This window comes from Babylonia areolata, chromosome 15 (genome assembly GCF_041734735.1).
Source record: "Babylonia areolata isolate BAREFJ2019XMU chromosome 15, ASM4173473v1, whole genome shotgun sequence".
In the NCBI taxonomy this organism is placed as follows: Eukaryota; Metazoa; Mollusca; class Gastropoda; order Neogastropoda; family Buccinidae; genus Babylonia; species Babylonia areolata.
In genome coordinates, this window is record NC_134890.1 from 6,989,041 (window position 1) to 7,013,703 (window position 24,663).

The 24,663-nt window shown below is 41.8% G+C and overlaps 1 protein-coding gene across 1 annotated transcript in view; it reads right to left on the reverse strand.

Annotated features, from left to right (window-relative positions):
• Nucleotides 1-1,019: 1,019 nt before the first annotated feature.
• The window catches only part of LOC143290401 (uncharacterized), an 82,452-nt gene continuing 58,808 nt past the window's right edge, over nucleotides 1,020-24,663 (reverse strand). Inside the window, exons 11-15 of the mRNA XM_076599804.1 lie at nucleotides 21,937-21,997; nucleotides 16,127-16,171; nucleotides 10,960-11,016; nucleotides 10,357-10,569; nucleotides 1,020-3,614 (exon numbers count right to left, since the gene is read on the reverse strand). Of these exons, the coding sequence (XP_076455919.1) occupies nucleotides 3,510-3,614; nucleotides 10,357-10,569; nucleotides 10,960-11,016; nucleotides 16,127-16,171; nucleotides 21,937-21,997 (481 nt within the window). The 3' untranslated portion in view covers nucleotides 1,020-3,509. The remainder of the gene's footprint in view (nucleotides 3,615-10,356; nucleotides 10,570-10,959; nucleotides 11,017-16,126; nucleotides 16,172-21,936; nucleotides 21,998-24,663) is intronic.

Consider the following 24,663-nt stretch of genomic DNA (forward strand, 5'->3'; position numbering starts at 1 on the left):
GGTATTGGGACAAAAGATTCACATGATTCTTCGAGGCTTTTTGTGTGAAAGGTTGACAACTTCATAAGATCACTCTCAATCATCTTTCAGCATTCTGAGCCACAGAGCAGTGTAATAAGTACACAACTCTGGTACATTCTCAGTTAAATCAGTGGTCTACTCTTATTACAATAGTTAAAGACATCTGTATCTGTACTACTGTGAGCAACTCTGTGACAAGTGAGGTAGTATTTGAACAAACACTGGTTACATGGGGTAGCTGTACCTCACAGCAATGGCATTTACTGAGCTACAGAGAATCAGAGCAGTTGTGATAATGATGGTAATCTCTGAGCAACAGAGCAGAAATATTGTATATTCTCGCTGCTGCTAAGGTTCTAGTATATACTATTTTGGCTATTACTTATATTTCTCTGTAACTACGTTAAAAATGGGGCAAAACTACAATTTCTATCACAGTTTTGTCTGAATACTACTATTATACTGCTATATTGATAATGAATTACTGCTGTTATTTCTACTGCCATATTCATATTGAGAAATTGTCTGTGGTGTTGAAGTCAATTGTCATTTAGTGTTAGTATTCTTAAAAGCACTGTTAATGAAACTATCATCAATAGTAATAATAATAAATAAGCAGAAAAGCACCACTACATCTGGTAGTAAAAGCAACAGTTATAGTACTGTATGTAATAGCAATAGTACCAGATGGAATAACACTGCTGGCAAGCCTAAAATAGGCTCTCATTGCCTGAGCAGGGCATTAGGTTTATGTGAAGGTCATGCATCTGCTACTTTTCAAAATATTTTATATGGCAGATGTGGTGCAGCGTATATATTTACCCCCCCCCCCCCCCAGCCCCCAACAAATTCTGACACCTCCTTTAAACTGAAATTGAAACTGGAACTGCTAGCATTTCTTACTTTTCAGTAAAAGAGCCCATGAGAAGAGAACCAAAGCTCCACAACTTTACCTTTGCCATTCACACTGCAACACTAATAGTCTGATACTAGAAATCAATTTCAATTAGAACCTCAGATTATATAATACTGCAAGTATTGCAATTGTGCACCCTGCCCCACCCCCTCACCTCCTCCAAATTACCTACCTATCGTCAACAACCAATAAAACACTTAACTGTACCATTAAACATCTCAAAAATGATATAGGACAAAATTTATTTTTCTTTTTAACATGTTGTCTTTAAGCATCATGGTTTATATTGCTGTTCCTTTTCATCCAAATTGTCAATTCTACGGTTATTCCTGCTTCCAGTGGGTCTAGCCTAGTCCTGTTTCTAACTGTTGTAGCTTAGTCCTGTTTCTAATTGCTGTAGCAGAGTCCTGCTTCTAACTGCTCTTGCCTTGTCCTGTTTCTAACTGCTCTACCCTAACCCTTTTTCTAACTGCTCTAGCCTAGTCTTATTTCCAATTACTCTAGCCTAGTTCTGTATCTAACTGCTCCAGCCTAGCCCTGCTTCCAATTGCTCTTGCCCAGTCCTGTTTCTAACTGCTCCAGCCTTGTCCACTTTCAAATTGCACTTGCCCTAATTCCTCTAATTGTTGTAGCCTTAATTCCTCTAATTACTGTTGCCTAAACACATCCTTCTAAATTTTGCAGCTGAAATTCTTCCTATTCTAGTTCCTACAGGTTAAGTAATTATATATGTTTCTGACTGCCAAAGCCATTATTCATGTCTTCTGTTCTCAGCTGTTAAGCATTTTTTGTATTTCTGAATGTGTCTGCAAAATTCCTTTTCCAGGCTATAGCAGATATAATTTGTCTTTTACTATAGCAGGTATAGCTCCTGTTGACAGCTAACTGTAGGTGGTCTGATTTGTTTTCCGGTTGGTATAGCCACTTTAACTCCTGTTCCAAAAACTACCAACCATCTTTTTTTTCTAAGGTTCATCAGACTTTTCAAATTTGTCCAGTTCATCTACACTGATGACGGTCCACATGTTATTGTTTTGGAGTATTTTTGTGTAATTTCTTATGCATACTTCAAGCTGTGCTTGGATATGAATTGTTTGTCCATCGCTTGTTTGGTTGGTTTTCTGGCTGGTTGGTTCATCAGTTTGTCTCACATCTTGAAATCATAAAGTTTTTTTGTTTTTCTCCACAAAGTGTTGATTGCGTAACTACAGTTCCTGACAAGAGCAGTTACAGTTCGTGTTAAAAGGAAATGTTGAAGCTCAATATTTGATCCTGATATTTGTGGCAATGATTCCCAGTTCTTTACCTCAGCAGTGCAAATGTTCCTGTTTTTGACTCACTTGTGTAAACAAAGTGAGTCTATGTTTTAACCCGGTGTTCGGTTGTCTGTGTGTGTGTGTGTGTCTGTGTGTCCATGGTAAACTTTAACATTGACGTTTTCTCTGCAAATACTTTGTCAGTTGACACCAAATTAGGCATAAAAATAGAAAAAAATTCAGTTCTTTCCAGTCATCTTGTTTAAAACAATATTGCACCTCTGGGATGGGCACAAAAAAATAAAAAAATGAAGCCTAATTATATGCAAACTGCATTTACTGTTATATTTATATTTTTTGTATTCTCTAAACTTGGCACTTTGATCTGATATTCTGACCCAACAACAAGAGCAGTCATTATTATCATTTTTTGTTCAAACAGGAACTTCTTTTGCTAAGCATGGAAGTTTTATTTATTTTGCAAACGTTTTGGTGCAGATAGTAAAAATGGGAAATTACTCTGTAATTAATGCTAGCGGAGTTAATTTGCTTTAAACTGATCTTTCTCATCTTAAACATTACATTTTGAAATTATACTCAATACATAAAAAGCTTGGATTTAAAAAAAAAAAATGTATCACAAGTGAGTCTTGAAGGCCTTGCCTCTCTTGTTATCATAGCAGCAGTAATTCCTGTTCTAACACTGGTAGCTGTTAATTCACATTCATGGTTATAGCAGTTTGTATTTATTTTCCTAATGATAGCAACCAGTGCCTGCTCTTACCACAAAAACTGTAATCCCTGTTTGAAGTGGTGGTAGTTCCTAAATATAGCAGCTACATTCCTTTTTAAACACCCACCGCTGTAAACCCTGTGCCTAACTACAACATCCATCATGACTGCTTCTACCTGCAGCTGCAATAATTGTTGTTCACAACGTTATGTCCACAATTCTTGTTACTATCACTTCTTCACCAATAACTCTGTGAAGAGTCACTGTGATGCCACACAGATATTTTCTCCAAATTCTTCCAGTTCTGTTTGTTGTGTATCAAAGCCTAGGTTTCTGCAAATGGTTTCATTAACTGTAGCAGATGTAATTCCTAACTATAGCACTTGTAATTCCTGTCTCATTACAACTGCAGTTTCTTTTGCTGACAAAATTGTCATTCCAGTTCAAAGCTGTAGCTGCTTTAATGTTTGATCCTCATGCTTTCTTCCTTCTCCTCCCACTGTTCCATGGAAGAAGGCCGACACAATGCAGGATGGAGTGAGGGGAAGGGTAAACGTGGAGAGATGTGGACCTCAAGTGGGTATCAGAGTATGTTACAACACCTGCAGCGCCTTCTGTAGGTTCTAACATTGAGGGGTGGGGTAACGGGCGCAAAGTACGCATGTACCCGAAGACTGGGGAGCTGGATCTGAAAACAGACACAATGCTCACTTACTTTATACCCACATCCAACAGCATGAACATGATTTCAAAGCAAAAGTTTCATTTTCACAAAGAACACAATGGACATTATGTAGATTCTGCCTTCATGTTTAACACAAATGTTGCATTCAGTTTGAAACTTCAAGAATGAATTTTGGAAAGAAAACCTGGAGGGGTTCATGACTGATGGCAGCAGCACAAAATGTGTTAAAAACTGACAATATTGGTCTTTTTGTGCTTTAAGAATTATATCATAAAGATCCTTACCCAGAGCTGCTCTTGAACACAGCAATATAAAATCTGCCATTATCTGATGCCATACTAATCAGGGATTGGTTTGGAAAGCCATGATAGTGTGAGACTGCTCTGATCTAAAAATAGATAGATCAATGGTGGGACTTGTGTCATGACAAGCTGTGTGTGTGTGCGTTAGAAAGTGACAGGATTACCACTTGGACCATGTTTCTAACTCCGATTTACAATAATGAATAGAAGACACCACTAATCAGGATCCTTAGAAAAAGACCCTGAAGAAAAGAGCTGGGAAAGTTATACCACAGCTAGAGAAATCTGATACGATCGTGAACTTGGAGAAAGAGAAGATGTTGATTTAAGAAACATTGAAGGTGTTGAGTCAACACATGGAAGATATCAGCTAGTGTTTAGATATCCATGCAACAAAGAACAATGTAGAAAAGAAATATCAGAACAGAATTGGACAGTATTACCCAGATTTTCACAGAGAAAATCCAAAGAATAGAAGGCAGACTGTTTGATGCAGAAACAAAAGTTGATAAGCTGGCAGAGGACTTGTAAGTAAATGAAAAGAAAATGAAAACCCAAGATTAATTCTGAAACAGCAAGAGCATCAGATCCAGCAGATCCAAAGGGAGTAGAAAGGCCTTCAGCAGTACTCAAGATGCTGGAACCTTTGGATTTTCAGGGTGCCAGAGAAAGACAATGAAACATGACTGAAATCAAATTATGGTGCTTAGAGCCTTGCCGACCACTATGGCCATCTCAAGGCTATCACCATGTTAATACCTACCTCAAGTCCAGGGAAAAAAACAAAAACAATTTCTTTTAGGTCTGGACGGATTTGGAACAGCTTGTCCGTCTGGGTGTTCCACTCCTCTTGCCAAAGATCCTTAACGCAAGTGTTCACCTTCTGTTTCATGTCTGTGTACGGTATGAAGGATCTCGATAATTCTTCCTTTACAGCGTTCTTGGCCAGCTGGTCTGCCCTTTCGTTACCACGAATGCCAACATGGCCGGGAACCCAGGCCAATACATCGTATCCTTTCTTTGTTATGACAGAAAAAGCTTCATGGAATTCCAGCAGTTTGGGATGAGTGAGATTCCTGCAGGCGATCGCCTCCAAGGCTGACAAGGAGTCGGAAAAGATCATGAATCTCTTTTGTTTCGAAAAGAGAACCATTTTTACCACCAGAACCAGTGCGGTCAGTTCCGCAGTGTACACTGAGCTGTCAGATAGGATGTGTTCCACTGAGGGATGGTCAGGAAAGGCGGGACAAAACGCAGATGCAGCGACTCCATCCTCTGACTTGGAGCCGTCAGTGAAGATTTTTTGGAAAGTGGGAAATTTGTGGCAGAGTTCTGAAAAGTAAGTTCTGTAGGCCAGTGAACTGGTGGAGTCTTTACGGTATGAGGCCAGATCGAATCGGACCACAGGTGTTTTAAAGGTCCACGGTGGGCTGTCAGGGAACTTGGAGAAATCTGAGATGCTGCCGACATCCATATCGACATTTTCTTTGTGCGACTGAATGTGGAGTCCAAGAGGAGGGATGCAGTTTGGGTTGTCTTTAAATTTCTTGAAGGGGTTATTGAAGACACCATCGTAAGCAGGGTTTTTGGGTTCAGAAAACAGTTTCAAGTAGAAGTTTAGGGTCAGCTTCAATCTGCGGTTGGAGAGAGGCAGTTCCTACAAGCTGTGCGCAGGGGTGGTGCGGAACGCACCTAAGCTGAGACGGAGCCCTTGGTGGTGTATAGGGTCCAGCAGTTTCAAGTAAGACGGTCTGGCCGAGCCATACACTACACATCCGTAATCCAGTTTGGACCGGACCAGGGCTCTGTAGAAGTGCAAGAAAGTTCTCTTATCAGCGCCCCAGTCCATGTGTGCCACAACTTGGATGATGTTCAGGGCTTTTTGACAGGATGTTTTCAGCTGTTTGATGCGGCTGAGGAAGTTCACCTTCTGATCGAAAACGACCTCTAGAAATTTGGCTTCCTTGTCTGCTGGGATGGGCTTTCCCAGATGGATTTCAGGGTCCAGACAGAATTGACGAAAGTTGCGAAAATGGATACACTGAGTTATAGTGGACGAAAGGTGAAACCGTTCTCTTCTGCCCAACGCTGAACGCTGGCTTACATGCTGCCAGTTGCGTATATGGCGAAATCATCTCCAAACTGAGAGCTGTCTGATCCCTTCTGAACCAACTAGACAATGTCGTTTATTTTGATGCTAAAGAGAGCCGCCGACAGAATGCTCCCCTGCGGAACATCCAGCCCCTGCTCGTGAATGTCGGACAGGGTGGTGCCAACCCTCATCTGGAATTGTTCGTCTTGCAAGAAATTGTGGACAAACTGAGGCAGGTGTGCTCGGAAGCTGAGCTTGTGCAGATCTGAGAGGATTCCAAATTCCCAGGTGGTATCGTAGGTTTTATCTAAATCAAATAATATGGCCAGCACATGCTGTTTGTTGACGAAAGCGTTCCTCACTGTGGTTTCCAAACGTACCAGATGGTCAACGGTGGACTGATGCTTGCGGAAACCACACTGTTCTTTTGCCATAAGGTCATCAGTCTCTAGTTTCCACATCAGTCTACCATTGACCATGTTCTCCATCAGTTTACAGATACAGCTGGTCAGTTCAACTGGGGGGTAACTGGAGGGGTTTGAGGGGTCTTTTCCTGCTTTTGGCAATGGGATTATGAGGGCTTTCTGCCAAGAGGGTGGAAAAAAGCCTGTGGTCCAGATGTGCTTGTAGACTTTTGAGTTGAGTTTCTAGACAGGTTTCTGGAAGATGTTTTAGTAGTTTATAATGAACCTCGTCCATTCCAGGAGAGGAATCTGTGCAGGTCTAAAGGGCAGATTTTAACTCATTCAGAGTGAAAGGAAGGTTACAGCTCTCTGTGTTGTAAGAAGAGAAGTTGCTGGGCGTTTTTTCTTTTAGGTTTTTGGTTTTGAGAAAAAAGGGCAGATTTGTTGGCAGACCCAAAGTTCAGTTCTATTGTGCAGGCTAGCAAATTAGCAAGTGCTTTCTTCTCTGTGATCAGGGTGTCTGAGAACTTGAGATGGTGAAAAGTTGGGCAGACGTTGGACTGGACTACACAAAAATGTGTTACGACATTTTCGCCCAGCAGGTATTGGTTCCCACTGAAGAAAGAGACAATGAACTTGCATATCAGCTATGTGGTTCCAAGCCCTGTCCAATCATCGTCAGATTTCTTTACAGAATAAAAAACGAGGGATGCAGTCCTGGCCAACCACAAAAACCTGAAGGGTAAAGGCATTGGTTTTTGTTTTTTTTCTGATTTGTGAACATTTCATCTGGAAAATTCAAGAGTCTGACATAAATCCAGGTACCAGGTCAGATCACTCTAAAAACCAAAGTCTGGAAAAGAGAATTAAGCATGGTGATACATACTGTAAATTTAACTGCTCCTCACTTAAAGAAAAACAGTATATAGATGAAATAAATGATGAAACAGATAATGTTATCACAGAATATTCAGCCTGTGTTTTGGATTAAAATACACTAAAGAACGCTCCACTAATGAATGATCTAAATATTTCAAATATATTGTTTATAGATTTTCTGCTTATGAAAATTAGGTAAAAAATTAATTTTTTTAATTTAAAAAAAATGGAAAGAAAACAATGAAGAACTGATATCCTATTCATAGAAAAATAGGAACGAAAGAGTTAATTAGTGAAGATCAGGCTGGTTTTATTTCTGGTAGATATATAAGGGACAATATAAGACTAATTTATGACACACAAGAACAAACTTCTATGAATTCTATTATGCTTAGATTCTGAAAAAGCCTTTGCTCACTAGACTAGTCCTTCTACTCAAAATGTTATGAGTATTTGGTTTTGGAGATAATATCTGTAGACAGGGAAAATGAACTATCCTAATAAAGCGGAGCACATCTAGGCATATGTGCATGTGCCTTGTATCTTAGAAAGGCTGGGCCTGAACCTCCTGCCTTGATAGTGGGTGTTGCACCTTGTGAAAAGCTGTGAGGGGGAATGGGGGGCATTGCATGGTCTGGCATGTGTGCATCATGACATGTTGTCCCAGCACAAAGGGCAAGATCCCTACTGAATTCAGCCTGGTGGCTGATGGCCGAGAGAGGGGCACCTTCACTGAATAGAGATCCCTCTGTTGGGGATTACACTCTGAGGGAGGCTTGATTTGAGTGTGATTTAATGACACAGGGGGAGGTCAGAATGGCATCCCTCCTGGCCAAGAAGGCATTCATGTATGTTTACTATGGGAGGATGGCAGTCCACTGGAGCTGGTGGGTGATGACTTTGATGGAAGGCCCCAGAATGGAAAGATCAGGACCTGTGGGGTGATCTCGTGAGTCCAAAAGGGCCAGAAAACTGTCCATGGATTCCATAGTCTGTTTGGCCATGTCCTCTGTCTCGATAAGTTGTCCGTCCAACATGGACGGGGGGAAGGCATGGTGGACACTACTGGCCTCACGGTGAAATGAAGAGCGGGGGGCAGGTCCGTCAGCTTGCTACGTGTCCCCCATTTCTGTACAGTCCTAAGTCTGGTATAGGTCATCACAGAGGACACCGCAAGACGTGTGTATTGTGTGACGAATAGCGAAAGAACAAGATGATTCGGGCCCTGCCAACTGGCAGGGTCGAGTATGGTTAATATGGTTAGTTTGTTCCAACCCAATCGCAAAAAATGTGCAGTGACTGAAGGAGCTGGGCTTGCGTGTCCTCCTCTCAAGAGCAATCTAGTCTTAATCTTAGCCCAATCACCAAATGAGCGAGGTAGTATTGTGTCCTGTGAGAAGACAAAACAATATACAAAGCAAGAGCATAACAGAAATGACAGTAAGAAAATGCAAAAAAAGACTTAACTGCTCAGATGCACAGGTCAAGGATCAAAGATGGCTGCAAGAAGAGGGCGCTCTACAGGGGAGGTAATATATCAGGGGGAGGTAACTATCCGCTTCTACTTTCGATTTATGTTGTCATGCAAAAAAAACTGTTCTTTAAATGTTTAACCCTTTCACCGCCAGTCAATTTAGAGTACAGAATTCTCTTGTGGTATAAACACAGAAAAGACAGTGGCTAAGAATAGATGGGGATTCCCCCTGTGATGTATAGAAAATATGGCCTATCCTACCACCGAACATTAAAAGCAGTAGGTTCATGAATAACAGACCAATGAATGGTCACCTTTCAGTGACATGGTTCCTCTACCACGCCTGTGCATAAATGCAAGCTTGGCGGTGAAAGGGTTAAAAAAAAATATATATATTTAAAAAAACACTCACGTTTTATTCTACTTTCCATATTCTTATTTTTTTATTTTTTCATTGGTTTGGATTAAACTACAGTGTGTGACATTCTTCTAACAAAATAGATGTTTACCTCTGAAATGATTATAAAAAAAATATCAAGGAAAGTATGCACTTTATTTTCCTAATTACTATCAGTCAAAATATTTTTGATAAATGTTTCTCCACACAAAGAAACTGTTAATGCTAATTATATAAGATTGGCCTCTGATTGGGAAGCTGTCAGTTGGGAAGATCTGTGTTTGGAAAATACACTTATTTCTCTCAGCTACTGAAAGATTTTAAAAAAACTTTCTTATAAGTGTAAATATCAACCCTTTCAGTGCCAAGCCTACTTTATACTCAGTGACAACTATTTGCCAAGGAAGGTTTTGGTCTCGGAGGGTATCATTTTTTTTTCAAACTACTATATGAGAGCATATATAACCTATATTTTTCTGTAAGGAAAATGGACACACTATCCAATTATGACAGTTTTATATGAAATTAATAATCTTGCAACAGGAAAATTCCTACAATGACTTGGCAGTTTCCATGTTCTTGTTACTTCGATCTAGATAAAGTCAACATGATCATCATTTCCAAGTAATGCTAAACTCACAACTAACACATGTTTACAAAGTCAAACCCCAAAACATACATACCCAGTGAAGAACTAAAATATCAACAACCACCACCACCAAAGACATGAACTATGCTATGATAGCAATTTAGTTTTACATGCACTGACCCCTCCCAACACTTCCACACTATCTTTGTATGAAAGCCTATGTAATGATCAGCTTGAAAAGATAGGATTTTTCCCCCCTAAAATTACAGTTAAACGTGTACATACTAAATGACATCACTAGCAGCAGTACACTTTTCTCCACCTGAGCAGAGTAGCACTTTGCACTGAACAGGAGCCAGACCCTTGCCAAAGTCTGCACCAGTGGGCCATGGTATGGTATGTGTGATTTAATAAAATGTTTAAAGCCCAACCAGTGTTCTCTCTTGATGTAATAGCCACTGCTACTTTCAATTTCTCCACTGAAGACTAGTCTTTGCAAAGAACAGGAATCAGGCTCCTGCCAGTCTGCACCAGCCGGTCATGAAAAAATACATGCAATTAAATGAACCTTACAACAACAGCAACATCATTATTACACAGACACCTACCTTCAGTCTGCGGATGCCAATCTTGGTGACTAGCTGACAGTCATAGAGTTCAATGCGCTGAAGGGCAGAGCAGTTGACCAGGTAGTCCAGACCCATGTCTGTGATAAAGGGGCAGTTGTCCAGCTCCAGCACCTCCAGGGACTCACACAGGTAAGGACTCAGCCCCAAGCTGCGGATCCCTGCATCCGTGATCAGCTCACAGTGAGACAGGGTCTGCACAGCACAAATTGCCATTGTATGGAAGGTAGATTTGTCTGGACAGAAATAAACTGAGATTATTTCTAAACGCAGGTGTGCATGAAAGCAAACACACATTACATACAAACACACACACACACTGGCACACAACTTGCCATCATCTGGCTTCTTAAAGTCAAGTGATTTTTCACAATTTTGCCAAAATGTTTCCTGTGTTTGTGTTGTACAAACTGGGAATGTAATTCAAGATAAAGTCCAAATTAAATCCCCAAAAATTAAGCCTTTAATGTTAAAAAGACACGTAAACCGATCAAAGATACGGGACTTGTTGTTGCAGTAGAGAAAAGCCATTTGAAGTGAAAAAGACAAGTAAGCAGGTCAAGGATAAAGAAATTTTGTTCTTACCACAGCAGAGAGATGATGACAGTGGTTCGCCAAGTAGCTCAGTGTTGTGTCTGTGATCTACACAACAGAAAGGAACTGTCACATACAATGTATTGGGAGTCCCAAAAAAAGTTAACCACTTTTTGACAAGTATTTTCTCAGTGATAGAGAAACCAAATTCACTGAAATATTTCAAACAGTAACCTTAGGATATCATCAACAAGTCTGCAAAATATCTAAAAGTTCGGACGCAAATTATGTGAGTATTGTCAAATTTAAAACAGCATGTCAAAAAATCCAATATCAGAGCTGTACTATGTGACCTTCATCATGTTCATGCCAGCTGCCAGGTGTTGGCATCTGTCAATCAGAAAGGAACTGTCACATACAATATATCAGGTGTCCCCAAAAAAGTGAACCGCTTTTTGACAAGTATTTTCTCAGTTTCACACAGCAAAATACCTAAATGTTCAGACAAATCAAATCAAATTCTTGTGCTTAAAGCCTCGCTGACCACTAAGGCCATCTCAACGTTAATACCTACTACAATGGTAAAAAAAAAACCCAAAAAAACCCAATAAAAACAAGTCACCACTTTAAGCTTTCCATTTAAAGTTTAAAAAAACCTTCCATAGTTTAAAACCTTCAAATCTGATTAAAAATGTTCACTTCTTTCAAGAAGGCCATCAGCACCCACGGAGGGACATCACGAAACAAGGTCTTCAGAGAAACCGCCGTGTAATGTCTGTGTCTAACGTCATGCAGATCCCAACAGTCAAGGAGCATGTGTTTCACGGTGAGAGGCTAATCACAGGGAATACATCGAGGGGCCTCTTCCCCCTTCAGCAAGTAAGAATGAGTAAAAAAAAAAAAATTAAAAGAAACAGTGTGCCCCGCACGCAGTCTGCACAGCACAGACAGTCTGCACAGCACCTCCTTTCTATTCTTCTCCCCCAATGGGAGGTCTCTTTTAGGTCTGGACGGATTTGGAACAGCTTGTTGTCCGTCTGGGTGTTCCACACCTCTTGCCGTCTCAAAGCAACCTCCTAAAATTAGAAAGAGTACAAAATGAAGCTATGAGGCTGATCCTTGGAACAACAAAAGACACGCCCACAGAAACCATGCGATACCTGCTTGACCTTCCTTCAGTACAGGCCAGAAACAAGTTAGAACAGGTCAAGACCTACTTCAAAGCATTAGAAAACCCTCAAAACCCACTGCATGACGCAGTCAAAGAACCAAAAGGCAGCCGTCTAGGACGAGGAAGATCATGGATGGGACAAGCAGAAGACACAATCCAGCTAGTATGCCGACGACAAGACCTGAAAGAAACAAAAGAATGGGAGAAAAACCCCAAAAACCTCAACCATCTATTCAACACAGTCATTTCACCCACTCTAGGAAGACATTGTCGGGAATGGCCAGAGGGCAAAACAGATGCGGAAGTGAAGCTACTCATAGAAGAAAACAGTAAAGAAGAGGACATCATCATATACACAGATGGCTCAGTCACCAAAGACCAGTCTGGTTGGGGATTCACTGCGAAACAAAATGGAAAAACAATTTGGGAAGAGAATGCTGCCTACAAAGTCACAACCTCCAGCCTAACGATGGAAGTTGAAGCTGCGACACATGCCCTCCAGTGGCTATCGTCCATCCATACGCCCGGAAACCAACATGCCATGATTCTAACCGACTCAATGAACCTCATACAGAAAACTGAAAACGGAATGGGAAGCCCAGAGTGGCATAAGGCAATGCGCAACTTTCAGATTAAAAAACTCACATGGTCATACTGCCCGGGACATGCAGGTGTTAAGGGAAATGAGCGAGCTGACAGACTTGCTGGTAACGCAACACCAACGAGCGGCCTACATCTAGGAAAATCGGAAATCCTCAGAAAAGTCAAAGAATACCAAAAAGAACAGGTACAAGGCCATCACACCATCGATCGCCTCAAAGAAATAAAAGCAGAGAGAGGGAGCGGCCGAAAGTGTAACATGAAAGGTAGAGCACGATGCTTTGCAAATCAAACAAATATCGGCATCATTTCCAAACCAACATTGCGCAAATTTCTTCAAAACGGAACAGAGTCTCTGTGGGCCTTTCCAAATACAATAGACTGAGCAACACACTAGACGCCACGTTCTTGGCATCAGAGATCTTTTCCCATCCCTCTTGGCAGCCTCTGTGCGTGTGTGTATGTGTGTGTTTGTGTGGATGTGTGGGTCTGTGCTTTTGAGTGCGTTTGTGAATGCGCGAGAGTGTAAGTGTACACAAGTGTCAGGAGAGATCTGTGTACGGGTGTGTGTGTATATATATATATATATATATCTTTGTATATATGTGTGGGGGTTGGGGGTGGGAGATATGGGCGTATATGTGTGTGCTTGTACAAGTAAGTGTTCATCTCTGTGAGTGTGTGTGTGCGTGTGTGTGTGTGTGTGTGTGTGTGTGTGTGTGCCGTGGAAGCTGCGATACGTAGGCTAGAAATGAGTGTGTGGAGGAGGGGGTTGGAGGAGGTGCAAGGTAATGTGTGTGTGTGTGTGTGTGTGTGTGTTGGAGCTCATGTACGTTTATATGTATTTGACTGTACTTTCATATCTGTGAAACTGCATGTTTGGTGCATTTCTGTTATGCATGTGTGGGTGTATGTGTGAATGTGTGTCGTCATATTTTACATTCATTCGCTTAATTATCACCATTGTTGTCTTATTTATTTATTTATTTTTTTTTTATTATTATCATTTTATTAGTATTACTATTATTATTACTACTACCTTTTTCTATATTATATTTTTTTTTTTTTTTTTTTTTTTATTTATTTATGTAAGCTTATCTATTATTTATTCCCCCCCCCCCCTTTTTTTTTTTTTTTTTTTTCAAGGCCTGACTAAGCGCGTTGGGTTACGCTGCTGGTCAGGCATCTGCTTGGCAGATGTGGTGTAGCGTATATGGTTTGTCCGAGCGCAGTGACGCCTCCTTGAGCAACTGAAACTGAAACTGAAACTTGCCAAAGATCCTTAACATAAGTGTTCACCTTCTGCTTCATGTCTAAGTTCAGACGCAAATTATGTGAGTATTGTCAAATTTAAAACAGCATGTCAAAAAATCCAATATCAGAGCTGTGCAATGTGACCTTCATCATGTTCACGCCAGCTGCCAGGTGTTGGCATCTGTCAATCAGTGTCAATCTAAAAATAGCCTGTCTGGGTGTCAAGTCTTTTTTTTTTTATTGTCTGTATCTAAAATCAGTTCTGTCCAAAGTTTCAGTCTGGAAGGACCAGCCATGTCTTTGAGTGAAAGTGATAAGGTTACCATTGAAAACTGTTTCAAGAAGAAAGGCTGGGGTGGAAGAAAGATCGTGAAGGAATTTCCAGGCAAGAGGTGGAGTCATGTCACCGTAAATAGACTTTTCGCTAAAATACGCACTACATGGTCAGTAGCACATAAAATTGGCAGTCGGAGACCCAAGACTGCACGTTCAGAGGAGAACAAGGACCGTGTTGAGGAACTGATTCAATCCCAGGAGGAGAACACAGGAACCCACAAATCTCTTAGAGAAGTTGCAAGCGACTTACAAGTGAGCAAGTCTTCTGTGCAAAGAATGTCAAAAGAACAGGAGCTGAAGCCTTTCAAGAGGATATGGGTATCAAGGAGGGACCAAAATGTTAGAGGGAAAAGAAAAACTTGCTGCCACAACTTGAATGACTGCTGCTCAGCCACTGATGTGAAAAGGATCTTTTTCACAGACGAGAAAAACTAGCTAAAAATTGCCAAAATGATTGCGTTCATGAGACTTCTAGATTTTCAAAAAAGATAATTGTTTCAGCTGGAGTATCCTGGAAAGGAAAAACAAACATTCATTTTATTGACAATAATAGAGCCATGGTTAATAGTGAAAGCTACATTCAGTTATTGGACAACAATCTTCTCCCAGATTGTAGGTGTCTTTATCCTAGAAACAATTACGTGTTTCAGCAAGATGGGGCTCCTTCACACACAAGTAGGGTAACCCAGGCCCATCTGGAGGAGGCTACACCAGAATTCATCAAGAAGGATGAATGGCCTCCACAAAGTTCTGACTGTAACCCAATGGATTATGCCATATGGGAGTCTCTGAAGGAGAAAGTTTACTGGGAGTGAGAGACAAATTGACCGAGCAGGCGTTAAAGAACACGATAATTATGTCAAGGGAGGACATATCGGTGGAAGAAATACGTAAATGCATTTCTGTTTGGAAGAAACGGCTTTGTTTAGTCGTGGAGGAAGATGGAGGCCACACTGAGCATAAACTGAAATAAGTGAGTTTTCCTCTGATATTGGATTTTTTGACATGCTGTTTTAAATTTGACAATACTCCCATAATTTCCGTCCGAACTTTTAGATATTTTGCAGACTTGTTGATGATACCCTAAGGTTACTGTGTGAAACTTTTCCATGAATTCGGTTTCTCTGTCACTGAGAAAATACTTGTCAAAAAGCGGTTCACTTTTGGGGGGACACCCGATATATGGCAAAACTTTGTTCACAGTGATTTCTTTTGTACCTGCGCACCATGTACATGGCTGCAGGAACAATATTCACATTGTTGGTAGGCATTATCATGCATAGACAGAGAATGGAAACGTGTGAGTGTACATACACACTTGTGCATAGTGAACAGACAATCAGTGTTGAGTAAATTTGTTTTTGAATGCTCCACCAAAACATGATGATTATTATCAATGTTTATTTCTTTCCTGTCTTTTTCCTGAAAATATCATAACTGTATTCTATTTTATTCATACTATTTTCCCAATCACTGGTGAGTCAGTTTTATTTGTTTATTCTAAATCTGAAAATAAAAGACAGATTGCATAACTATTATCAACATGTTTTGTTTTTTTTTACAGTTCTGAGAGCAGAATTTTGTAACTGAATTTACAGCCTTTATCTTGGGCTAAATCTATATTTTAAAAAAACAACAAGGAAACAAAAACACGACTGAAGTACAAAATATAGTTTTTCACAACACCATTGCCAAAAGTTGGATGAAAATGTTCAACAGCTGGATCCTGTACCAAAAGCACATCTCTCATCACAGTAGATCTGTCACAAATTCATCTCCTGATATCAACTGGCAAAATGGGGGTTGCCTCCCATCACACAAATAAATATATAGGCATGTACAAACATAACCACTGACCTGTATGCACTCTTCCAAATCCATCTTCTCCAAGTCTGGACAATTCTGAAACACATATGGCAAGTCTGTATGATAACCCATCATATTTTCAAATAAAAAGATACCATTAGCACCAATAAAAATAAATAAAAAAGTTAAAGTAATAAATTCAGAGTTCCCTACTATTTGTAAATGACATAAATTTGTCTTGATGTACAAATTTTCTACTTTATTAATCATTTTGACACACTTACATCACAGATGTCTCTAAACACATGTTATAGTGTGTCAGGTGCCTATGGTGGAAGCATGGGATTTTCTCAGACACACTGCTCACTGATGGACCCCTCCTTCCTACCTCCCTACTCTTCTCCCCCCACCCCACACACATTCCATGGCATCTATCCCCACCAACACCCCTCCCCATACCCTCTCTCCCTCCCCCCCCCCCTTCCCTTGGCCAAGTGCAGAGGGAGCAAGTTATCAAGAAGTACTAAGTAAAGATGGTATCTCCTCTGACCATTCTCTTCTTCCTATACACTCCCCTGCCCTTTTCCCTTCCACTTCCATCACCCTCAACCCCATTCCCCCCCCCCCCCCAACCCCCCTCCATACCCCCCATGTCATCTCTGGCAGGATGGGATCTGCCTCAATGGTCACCACATGGTGTGGTGTGTTTATCATGAGCTGTTTAGAACAGAATCAGGGCTGGGCGATCTTTCCTCCTCCTTCCCTTCCTCTTTTCATCTCCCCCCACCCCTCCCCTCCCCTTTTCCTTGACAATGCTGGGTTCTGTGAGAAAAGTGCTGGATGTGCAAGTCTAGCACTGTTGGTCCCAGATTGGTCATTAACTTCAGCTAATTGGAAACGTTCTGGGTCGGAAGATAGTTTGCATACGGCGCCAGCTTGTGAAGAGGATAAAATGAATAGGCAAGTGGGGTTTCTTTCTTTTCCTTGCTTGGAGCAGGCCAGGAGAGCCAGACTTTCAAGACAGTACCATGGGGGCTGTGAGTGTCAAACTAGCATCTATTTTTTGGACTTAGTTGAATGCTTGATTTATGGTATACTTGGATTCTGTGACTAAGACACTGGCTCAGTGGGATTGTGTTCTGCTACATCAATATAAAGTGAACCCTGAAACGTTGGGGGCTGTGAGTAATGCTTGTACTGGTAATTTGGTTTGTTGGCAATTTACTTTCTGGTTTTTGGAAACAGTTTGGAGTTTGTAGAATTGTGATGTTGTGTCACAAGAGCATTGAGAGATCCTTTTTAGCTGATGTGGTATTTCACAGTTAATGTAACTGGAATGTGTTGATGCAGATACCATGACTTGTGAGAGAGCATAGTCAGCACGCGTATGGCTTAACTGTATTTGAGGCTAGTGACCGAGGGAAAAGTGGTTAAAATACACAATGTAGCCAATAGATGACTAAACAGAGTACTGGTTTAGGGTATTTGGGTATCCCCCCCCCCCCCGTACTGGTTTAGGGTATTTGGGTATCCCCCCCCCCCTTTCCTGTTTTCTACAGGTTGATACTATGGTATGATGCTTGGACATCGTGTTTGGGTTTACATGTTGTGCATCTTGGCTTACATAAATGATAATGTTCAGTAACATGTCAGTGGCGTGTCAATTGTTGACATACTGTGGGAACAATGTAAGCATTCAGTCACAAAGAAACACAGAGATTATGTGTGTTGCATCTGTGTAGAATGTTTTGGTTGCAACAGTTGGAGTTATTTTGAGGTATGACATACCTATTTTGTATGTTAGGTGGTGATGGTTATATTCAAGGTGAACAAATCTATAGGCTAACTGTACGTTCATGCTTTTCCATGTGTGTGCACATGGGTGATAATGCAACATGGGGAACATGTGTGACTTGGTAGTTGTGATTACCATGTGCTGTAGTAATGTGTTATATGCCAGTGGGGTAACACATAGCTGTATGTGTTCAATAAGATTTGAGACCACTGAGAGGCAGTCCTATGTTGGTGCACACAGGTTGCTATATATTTACCAAATTACTTGGTAACTATATGATTCCCATGTAAAAATTTTACCAATGAGATACTTTGCAGAGACAAAGTACAGATTTGTTCAGTCTTAATGGAAACAGCTATTACTGTATGGTGATTTAACTGGAGTTAAACACTGGGAGTTTGTAATTGTCTGCCACATACTTGGTGCGACAGCTATTATTCTATGGTGGTTTGACAGGAGTTAAACACTGGGAGTTGGTATTTGGTAGTCGTATATTTGGTGCACATTAACTTATGTGCCACTGATTGTTGATGGTAAGATATATGAAGCTTGTTTTACATCTTTATATAGATCTCTTTGAGAAGAGAGTGTACGGCTAGACATTGAGTGTCAGAATGGAGAAAGGGTATCTGTGGAACTGTTTACTTGTCCAGACAACATAATGATGTTTCTGTTACATCAATGCAATTATGTCTAGCATATGTTTTGGTATTGATTTAACCTGGGTTTTAATATTGTGTGTGTTCCAGGTGTGCTGTTTAAAGTTAAAAGACCCTGCTGTGGTACGAGGAGAGAGTGGATTGTCGGAATTTGTGCACCTATCCTCTGCCTGTTATCCTATTCTACCCCTTCTTCCTTCTTCTCCTTCCCCGTACAATCCCTAAACCCACCACCCCCTTTTAACACACAGATATACACATACACGCACACACACACATATATTTGTGACGCAGCATGCAGACACCTGGCTGAAGACAATTTATCATTTTTGACACTCATGTACTTTCTGAAAGTTTAAAAATCACAGATTAACAACCAAAAAACAGAATATCTATCTATAGATTTTTAAAACTATTTTCTTAAAAGTTGCCTGCTTGTAACTTTAGAACAAAAATTATCTTGAACATGTATGTAGTGTCAAAAGATTCAGAATTAAGTAAACAAAAATTTTTTGTTGTTGTTGAAAAATGCACTGGAAAATTCATATTTTCTCTATGTACAAAAACAAAGTCCCAGTTTGTTTAAATATACTTACCATGTCAAACTGATGCAAACCAGGCCTATCTAATTGCTCCTCATGGCCAGCAACTCAGTGATAAGACGTCTTGCCATTAGTCCGCCGTTTGCTAGCCAATGAAATGCCCTTTCCGGTTGAAGCTAATTAGTCATTCCAATGGCCAGCACAAAAAACGCCCCATGTGAAGCACTGCAAGAACTGTGGGGACCGATGGGCGGGCATTTGAGTTTGACATGGTATTCTTAACCAAACTGGGAGTGTGATACAAACTCCTCATTTGGTGTCATATACTGTACCTTGTCAAATTGATGCAGATTTCAAAGCAAACGGAGGAGGGCAGTGCCTGCTGGTTCACATGGGGAGCCCTTGTAACAGTGACAGCTGAGTTAGCCACAACAAAGGAAACCCCTTAGGAACCATCTGCCGTGAGCATACAGACTTCCCTGAGGTGGAAATTGATGAAGGGAATCTCCAAACGGCAGAAGGCTACCTCAAATCCTGTCAAAGAGGCACAAAGAAGCAAAAGTGTGTTGCTTGTGAGTTTTCAGAATCAAGCAGTAAGGGAACTGAAAACACATTAGGTTCTGATCTGTAGGCATCCTGACCCTGCTTTCTGAACCATCTAAGGCAGGATCGGGAAGTAAGGAAAAGCAATAAGCGGTCAGCTTACTCCAGAGAAAAAACATTCACTGCCCAAGCTTCCGGGTTTGAAACCGGTGGGACAGAAATCAGGGGTCATCTGTTGACCTCATGGCAAAGACTGAAAGAGAACCACCCATTGTGGAGACCACATCCCCTAAAGGGTGTCCTTGTGTTGAGTCCACTCCATGTGGAGAACACTCTTTAACTCACTCAGTACGGCCAGTCCTCTCTTCTCCTCTACACAGACCCCTCGGATGTCCAGTGGGTGTCTGAATGACCCAACCTTTAGCTTCCGTCGTCAGAACTGTGGCATTCTTTGTCAACATTCACCTCTTCAGTATAAGAGCGTTCCGCTTGCAATATTTTGATGATGGTAATTGGGATGAAACGCTGTTAACGTCGTCTCTTTCGCCGTTCGTATGGAGAGAGTTAATCAAGGATGGCACTGCCCACTATGTGTCTTGCTGAGAGCTCAATGCCCTTGTAGCTATGGCAAAGAAGAGCCTCAGCCCACCGTGTGGGGTTTTCAAAGCCCCCCCCCCCCCCCCCCACACCCCTCCAACAGTTTTGTAGTCTGTGAACAGTGGGTATTCTTAATGGCCTCCTCCCTGTGGAGTGGAGCTGAGCCCAGCGAACTGCTCCAAGTTCCGGAAGAGTGATTTCCACTTGGGCTCCCATGACAACCAATCCCTGCTGCAAGGGGTAAACACACGTGGGCTCCCCACCCCTTATGAGGATGCATCATGAAGAGTGCCACTTGAAGTATGGGGGTTATTGAGACCCCCTGAGTCAGGAGTGGGGGTGTGGGTTGGGATGGAGATAAGCCACTGCTGATGTCATTCTGAGGAACCAATCTCGCAGATTGATGTGCATGACCTCTAAGACGAGCATAGCCTCTGTGCTCCTTGAACTGAACACTTAAAATCGCTGACCCTGGTTGAGTCAGTTGTGTAGGTACATACAGAAAGGAATGAACTCTGATCTGACCATGGATACCAATTCCAGCCCCACCTTCCAACAGAGGATGGGGAGCATTGGAAGGACCAAAGCAGAGGGCAGACAACTGGAACACCTTGTCCCTCCACATGAACATCAGGTACCGGCAGGATGCCAGATCAGTGAAGATCTGGAAATTCACATCTTACCGGTTGATTGCAGTGGTGCATCACCCTGGTGGATGGTTTCTCAAATACGTGCCTGTGTGTCCATAAGAATTTGGCCCTTGGACAGGAACTGTAGAGGGGAACAAATCCAGGATTGGTCGTCACCCCCATTGAACCTTTGGAATCACATACAGGTGGCCATACAACCTGGGGGCCTGGTTTGAGAGATCTCATGTCACACCTTTGAGATGACGTGCAACACACCCATTGTCAAAATCCTATCTTGGGTCTTAGAGGCAGGGGGATCTTCCGCTCAAAACAGTGTGCACCCAGATTCAATCAATCAAATCAATCAAAAACACTTTATTAATCCACAAAGAAATTAAGGTGTTTTTTTTGTTTTGTTTTGTTTTGTTTGGCTAAAACAGCCCCACACAGACAGAAGCAGCAACAGCAGGCACACCACAACACACTTGGACCAGTCACACACCATCTTGCACAAGTATAAAAAGGGGTAATACAGGTAAAACTCCACAAGACGCTAAAAAGCATGAGCCTGCAAAAACACTGTGTCGCCACTAAGCGCAGCGCCACCCACGTCTTGATAGTAGCCCCAGCATACCCAGTCGCTGAGTCCCAATTCATGCCACTGTTGCACATGGTGGGAGAGAATCCCTACTTGCTGGGGCTGAATAAATGGAAAATGTAAACTGGGTCCAAGTCATTCACTGGGGGTGTGATTAGGCCCCGGCTCTCACCAGGTGACAAAGACCCAAGAGGGAGTGCTGCTGTGTGGGCAGTAACTGCAAGGCAGCCCTTTCCTCCTCCAGGATGTCAGAGATGGATGATGGAGCCCCTTCTGACAAGCACAGAGTTGAAGTGCGGACTGGTCGTAGCATCAGCCTTAGCTGTCAGATCCGCAGCTACTCTGTTGCCCAATGTAGTCAGCCTTGGATAGCTGAAGAGTACCATGGACACACAGACACACACACAGACAACCGAACACCAGGTTAAAACATAGACTCACTTTGTTTACACAAGTGAGTCAAAAATTAAAAAACAAAAAAATGATTTCTGAATTTACCTTGGTCAAAAACTGGAATCCATCATCTGAAAGTCCAGTGCACCCTGAAACCTCTATTGTTCTGAAATAACAAACAATTAAAATATCATCATATATTACATATCATATCATAACATAGAACACATACCATATCAAATTATGGACCACTGGTTTGACTGTCTTGTACCTGCAATCACAACAATAATAATAACAGAAAAGAAAATCAAAATCCCTTCCCTTCTCTTTCCCTTCTGAGTGTGCATTGTTGTCTTCCCTTTGTTTTGTCTGTTTAAAATCAAAAGAACAATTGATACATGTACTTCTTCTACTTCTTCTTTGTTCATGTGCTGCAACTCATAATCATGTATACCAGTGGGCTTTTACGTGTATGACCATTTATACCCCGCCATGTAGCCAGTCATACTCCATTTTTGGGGGTGTGCATGCTATGTATGTTCTTGTTTCCATAACCCACTGAATACTGACACGGATTACAGGATCTTAAACGTGTGCATTTTATCTTCATCTTGTGCATACACACAAAGGGGGTTAGGCACAAGCAGGTCTGCACACATGTTGATCTGGGAGATTGGAAAAAATCTCCACCAGGCACCGTTACCGAGATTCAAACCCGGGACCCTCACACTGAAAGTCCAATGCTTCAACCACTCAGCTATTGAGCCCATCTGATACATGTACAACACACACTTAAATATTTGTAATAATAATGACATGAGCCCCATTATATGTGCTATATGTTCCCCTTTTTTTTCTTTTCTTGTTCTTATGTTACACATGTACTGTATGCCACAAAAAAAAGAATAAGACAAAAAAAAAAAAAAAAAGAAAGTCATTTGTCCAGATTCCTTTTCCAGAGTATTTTTGTAAAGTTAGGATGATCAGGAACTACAGCCCTTTCATTCTTTTCCTGGATAAACAAGCAACAGATAACCTGCAACTCGCAATACAGGTCATGCGCAGTGTTCTGTTTTGAGGACATAACATCACAATCATGTGATCCCACAAAGATTTATCCTCCTTGTATTTTTTTTGTATTTTTTACACATCTCATTTACTTTTCTGATGCACCTGTTTTTGTTGTTTTTTTCTCTTTTTTTTTCTTTTTTTCCGTCTACCGTTCATGTAAATTTTCTTAACTCTTCCTATACTAAGGTACACTGTAGCGTACCTCATGCACACAATGCTCTGTTACTGTGGTACGCTACAGCATACTGTAAGTTAAAAAATTCATAGTTCATAGGGTAACGGTCTTGTGCAAAACTAAACAGCACATCTCTGTTCTACAGTCACCCAAAAGTGCACCTGTACTTTTATTGTGGCTGAGAATGCCTTTCTTTGAGTACAATACATGCAAGTGTACAGTCACCCAACTCTGCCTTATCGCTTGCTCACTCGACATAGATGAACTTAGCAAAGCCCTGGACTCTCTTGCCTCTGGCAAGGCACCTGGGAAAGACGGTATTCCCGCCGAAGTACTGAAGTGCTGCTAAGAGACACTCATCACCGAGTTGCATGAAATCCTCTGCCTCTGTTGGAGTGAAGGCGAAGTACCACAAGACATGAGGAATGCTAACGTCGTCACACTGTACAAAAACAAAGGTGACAGAAGCGATTGCAATAATTATCGCGGCATATCCCTCCTCAGCATCGTTGGGAAAGTCTTTGCACGAGTAGTACTGAAGAGGCTCCAAGTACTTGCAGAGCAAGTCTACCCTGAGTCACAGTGCGGTTTCCGTGCCAACAGATCCACTATAAACATGATCTTCTCCCTCAAACAACTTCAGGAGAAATGTAGGGAGCAAAGGCAGCCACTCTTCGTTGCCTTCATAGACCTCACAAAGGCTTTCGATCTGGTCAGTAGGGATGGCCTCTTCAAGATCCTTCCCAAGATCGGATGTCCACCCAAACTTCTCAGCATCATCAGATCCTTCCACGGAGACATGAAAGGCACTGTCGTCTTTGACGGCTCAACATCAGCTGCCTTCAACATACGGAGTGGAGTGAAACAGAGTTGCGTCCTGGCTCCCACCCTGTTTGGAATCTTCTTTGCTGTGATGCTGAAACACGCATTTGGTCGTGCAGCTGAAGGTATCTACCTCTGAACCAGGACAGATGGAAAGCTCTTCAACCTCTCCAGACTGAGAGCCAAGACTAAAGTCCAGCTGAGGTGCCTGCGTGACTTCCTCTTTGCAGACGACGCAGCAGTAACTGCCCACTCAGCCGAGGACCTACAGCAGCTCATGAATCGCTTCAGCAATGCCTGCCAAGACTTTGGGCTTACCATTAGCTTGAAGAAAACACAGGTCATGGGACAAGATGTGGACTCTCCCCCAGCCATCAGCATCAATGACCATGAACTGGATGTCGTCCACGATTTCGTTTATCTGGGCTCAACTATCTCAGACACCCTCTCACTTTCACTTGACGCAGAGCTCAACAGGCGCATCGGCAAGGCGGCTACCACCATGACCAGACTGACAAAGAAAGCATGGAACAACAGCAAGCTGACTGAGCACACAAAGATCGAAATCTACAGAGCCTGCGTCATGAGCACCCTCCTGTATGGCAGCGAGTCCTGGACTCTTTGTGCCCGACAAGAGCGAAAGCTCAATGCTTTTCACATGCGTAGCCTCCGATGCATTCTGAACATCACCTGGCAGGACAAGGTCCCAAACAACACTGTCCTAGAAAGAGCTGGATGCACCAGCATGTACACACTGCTGAAAC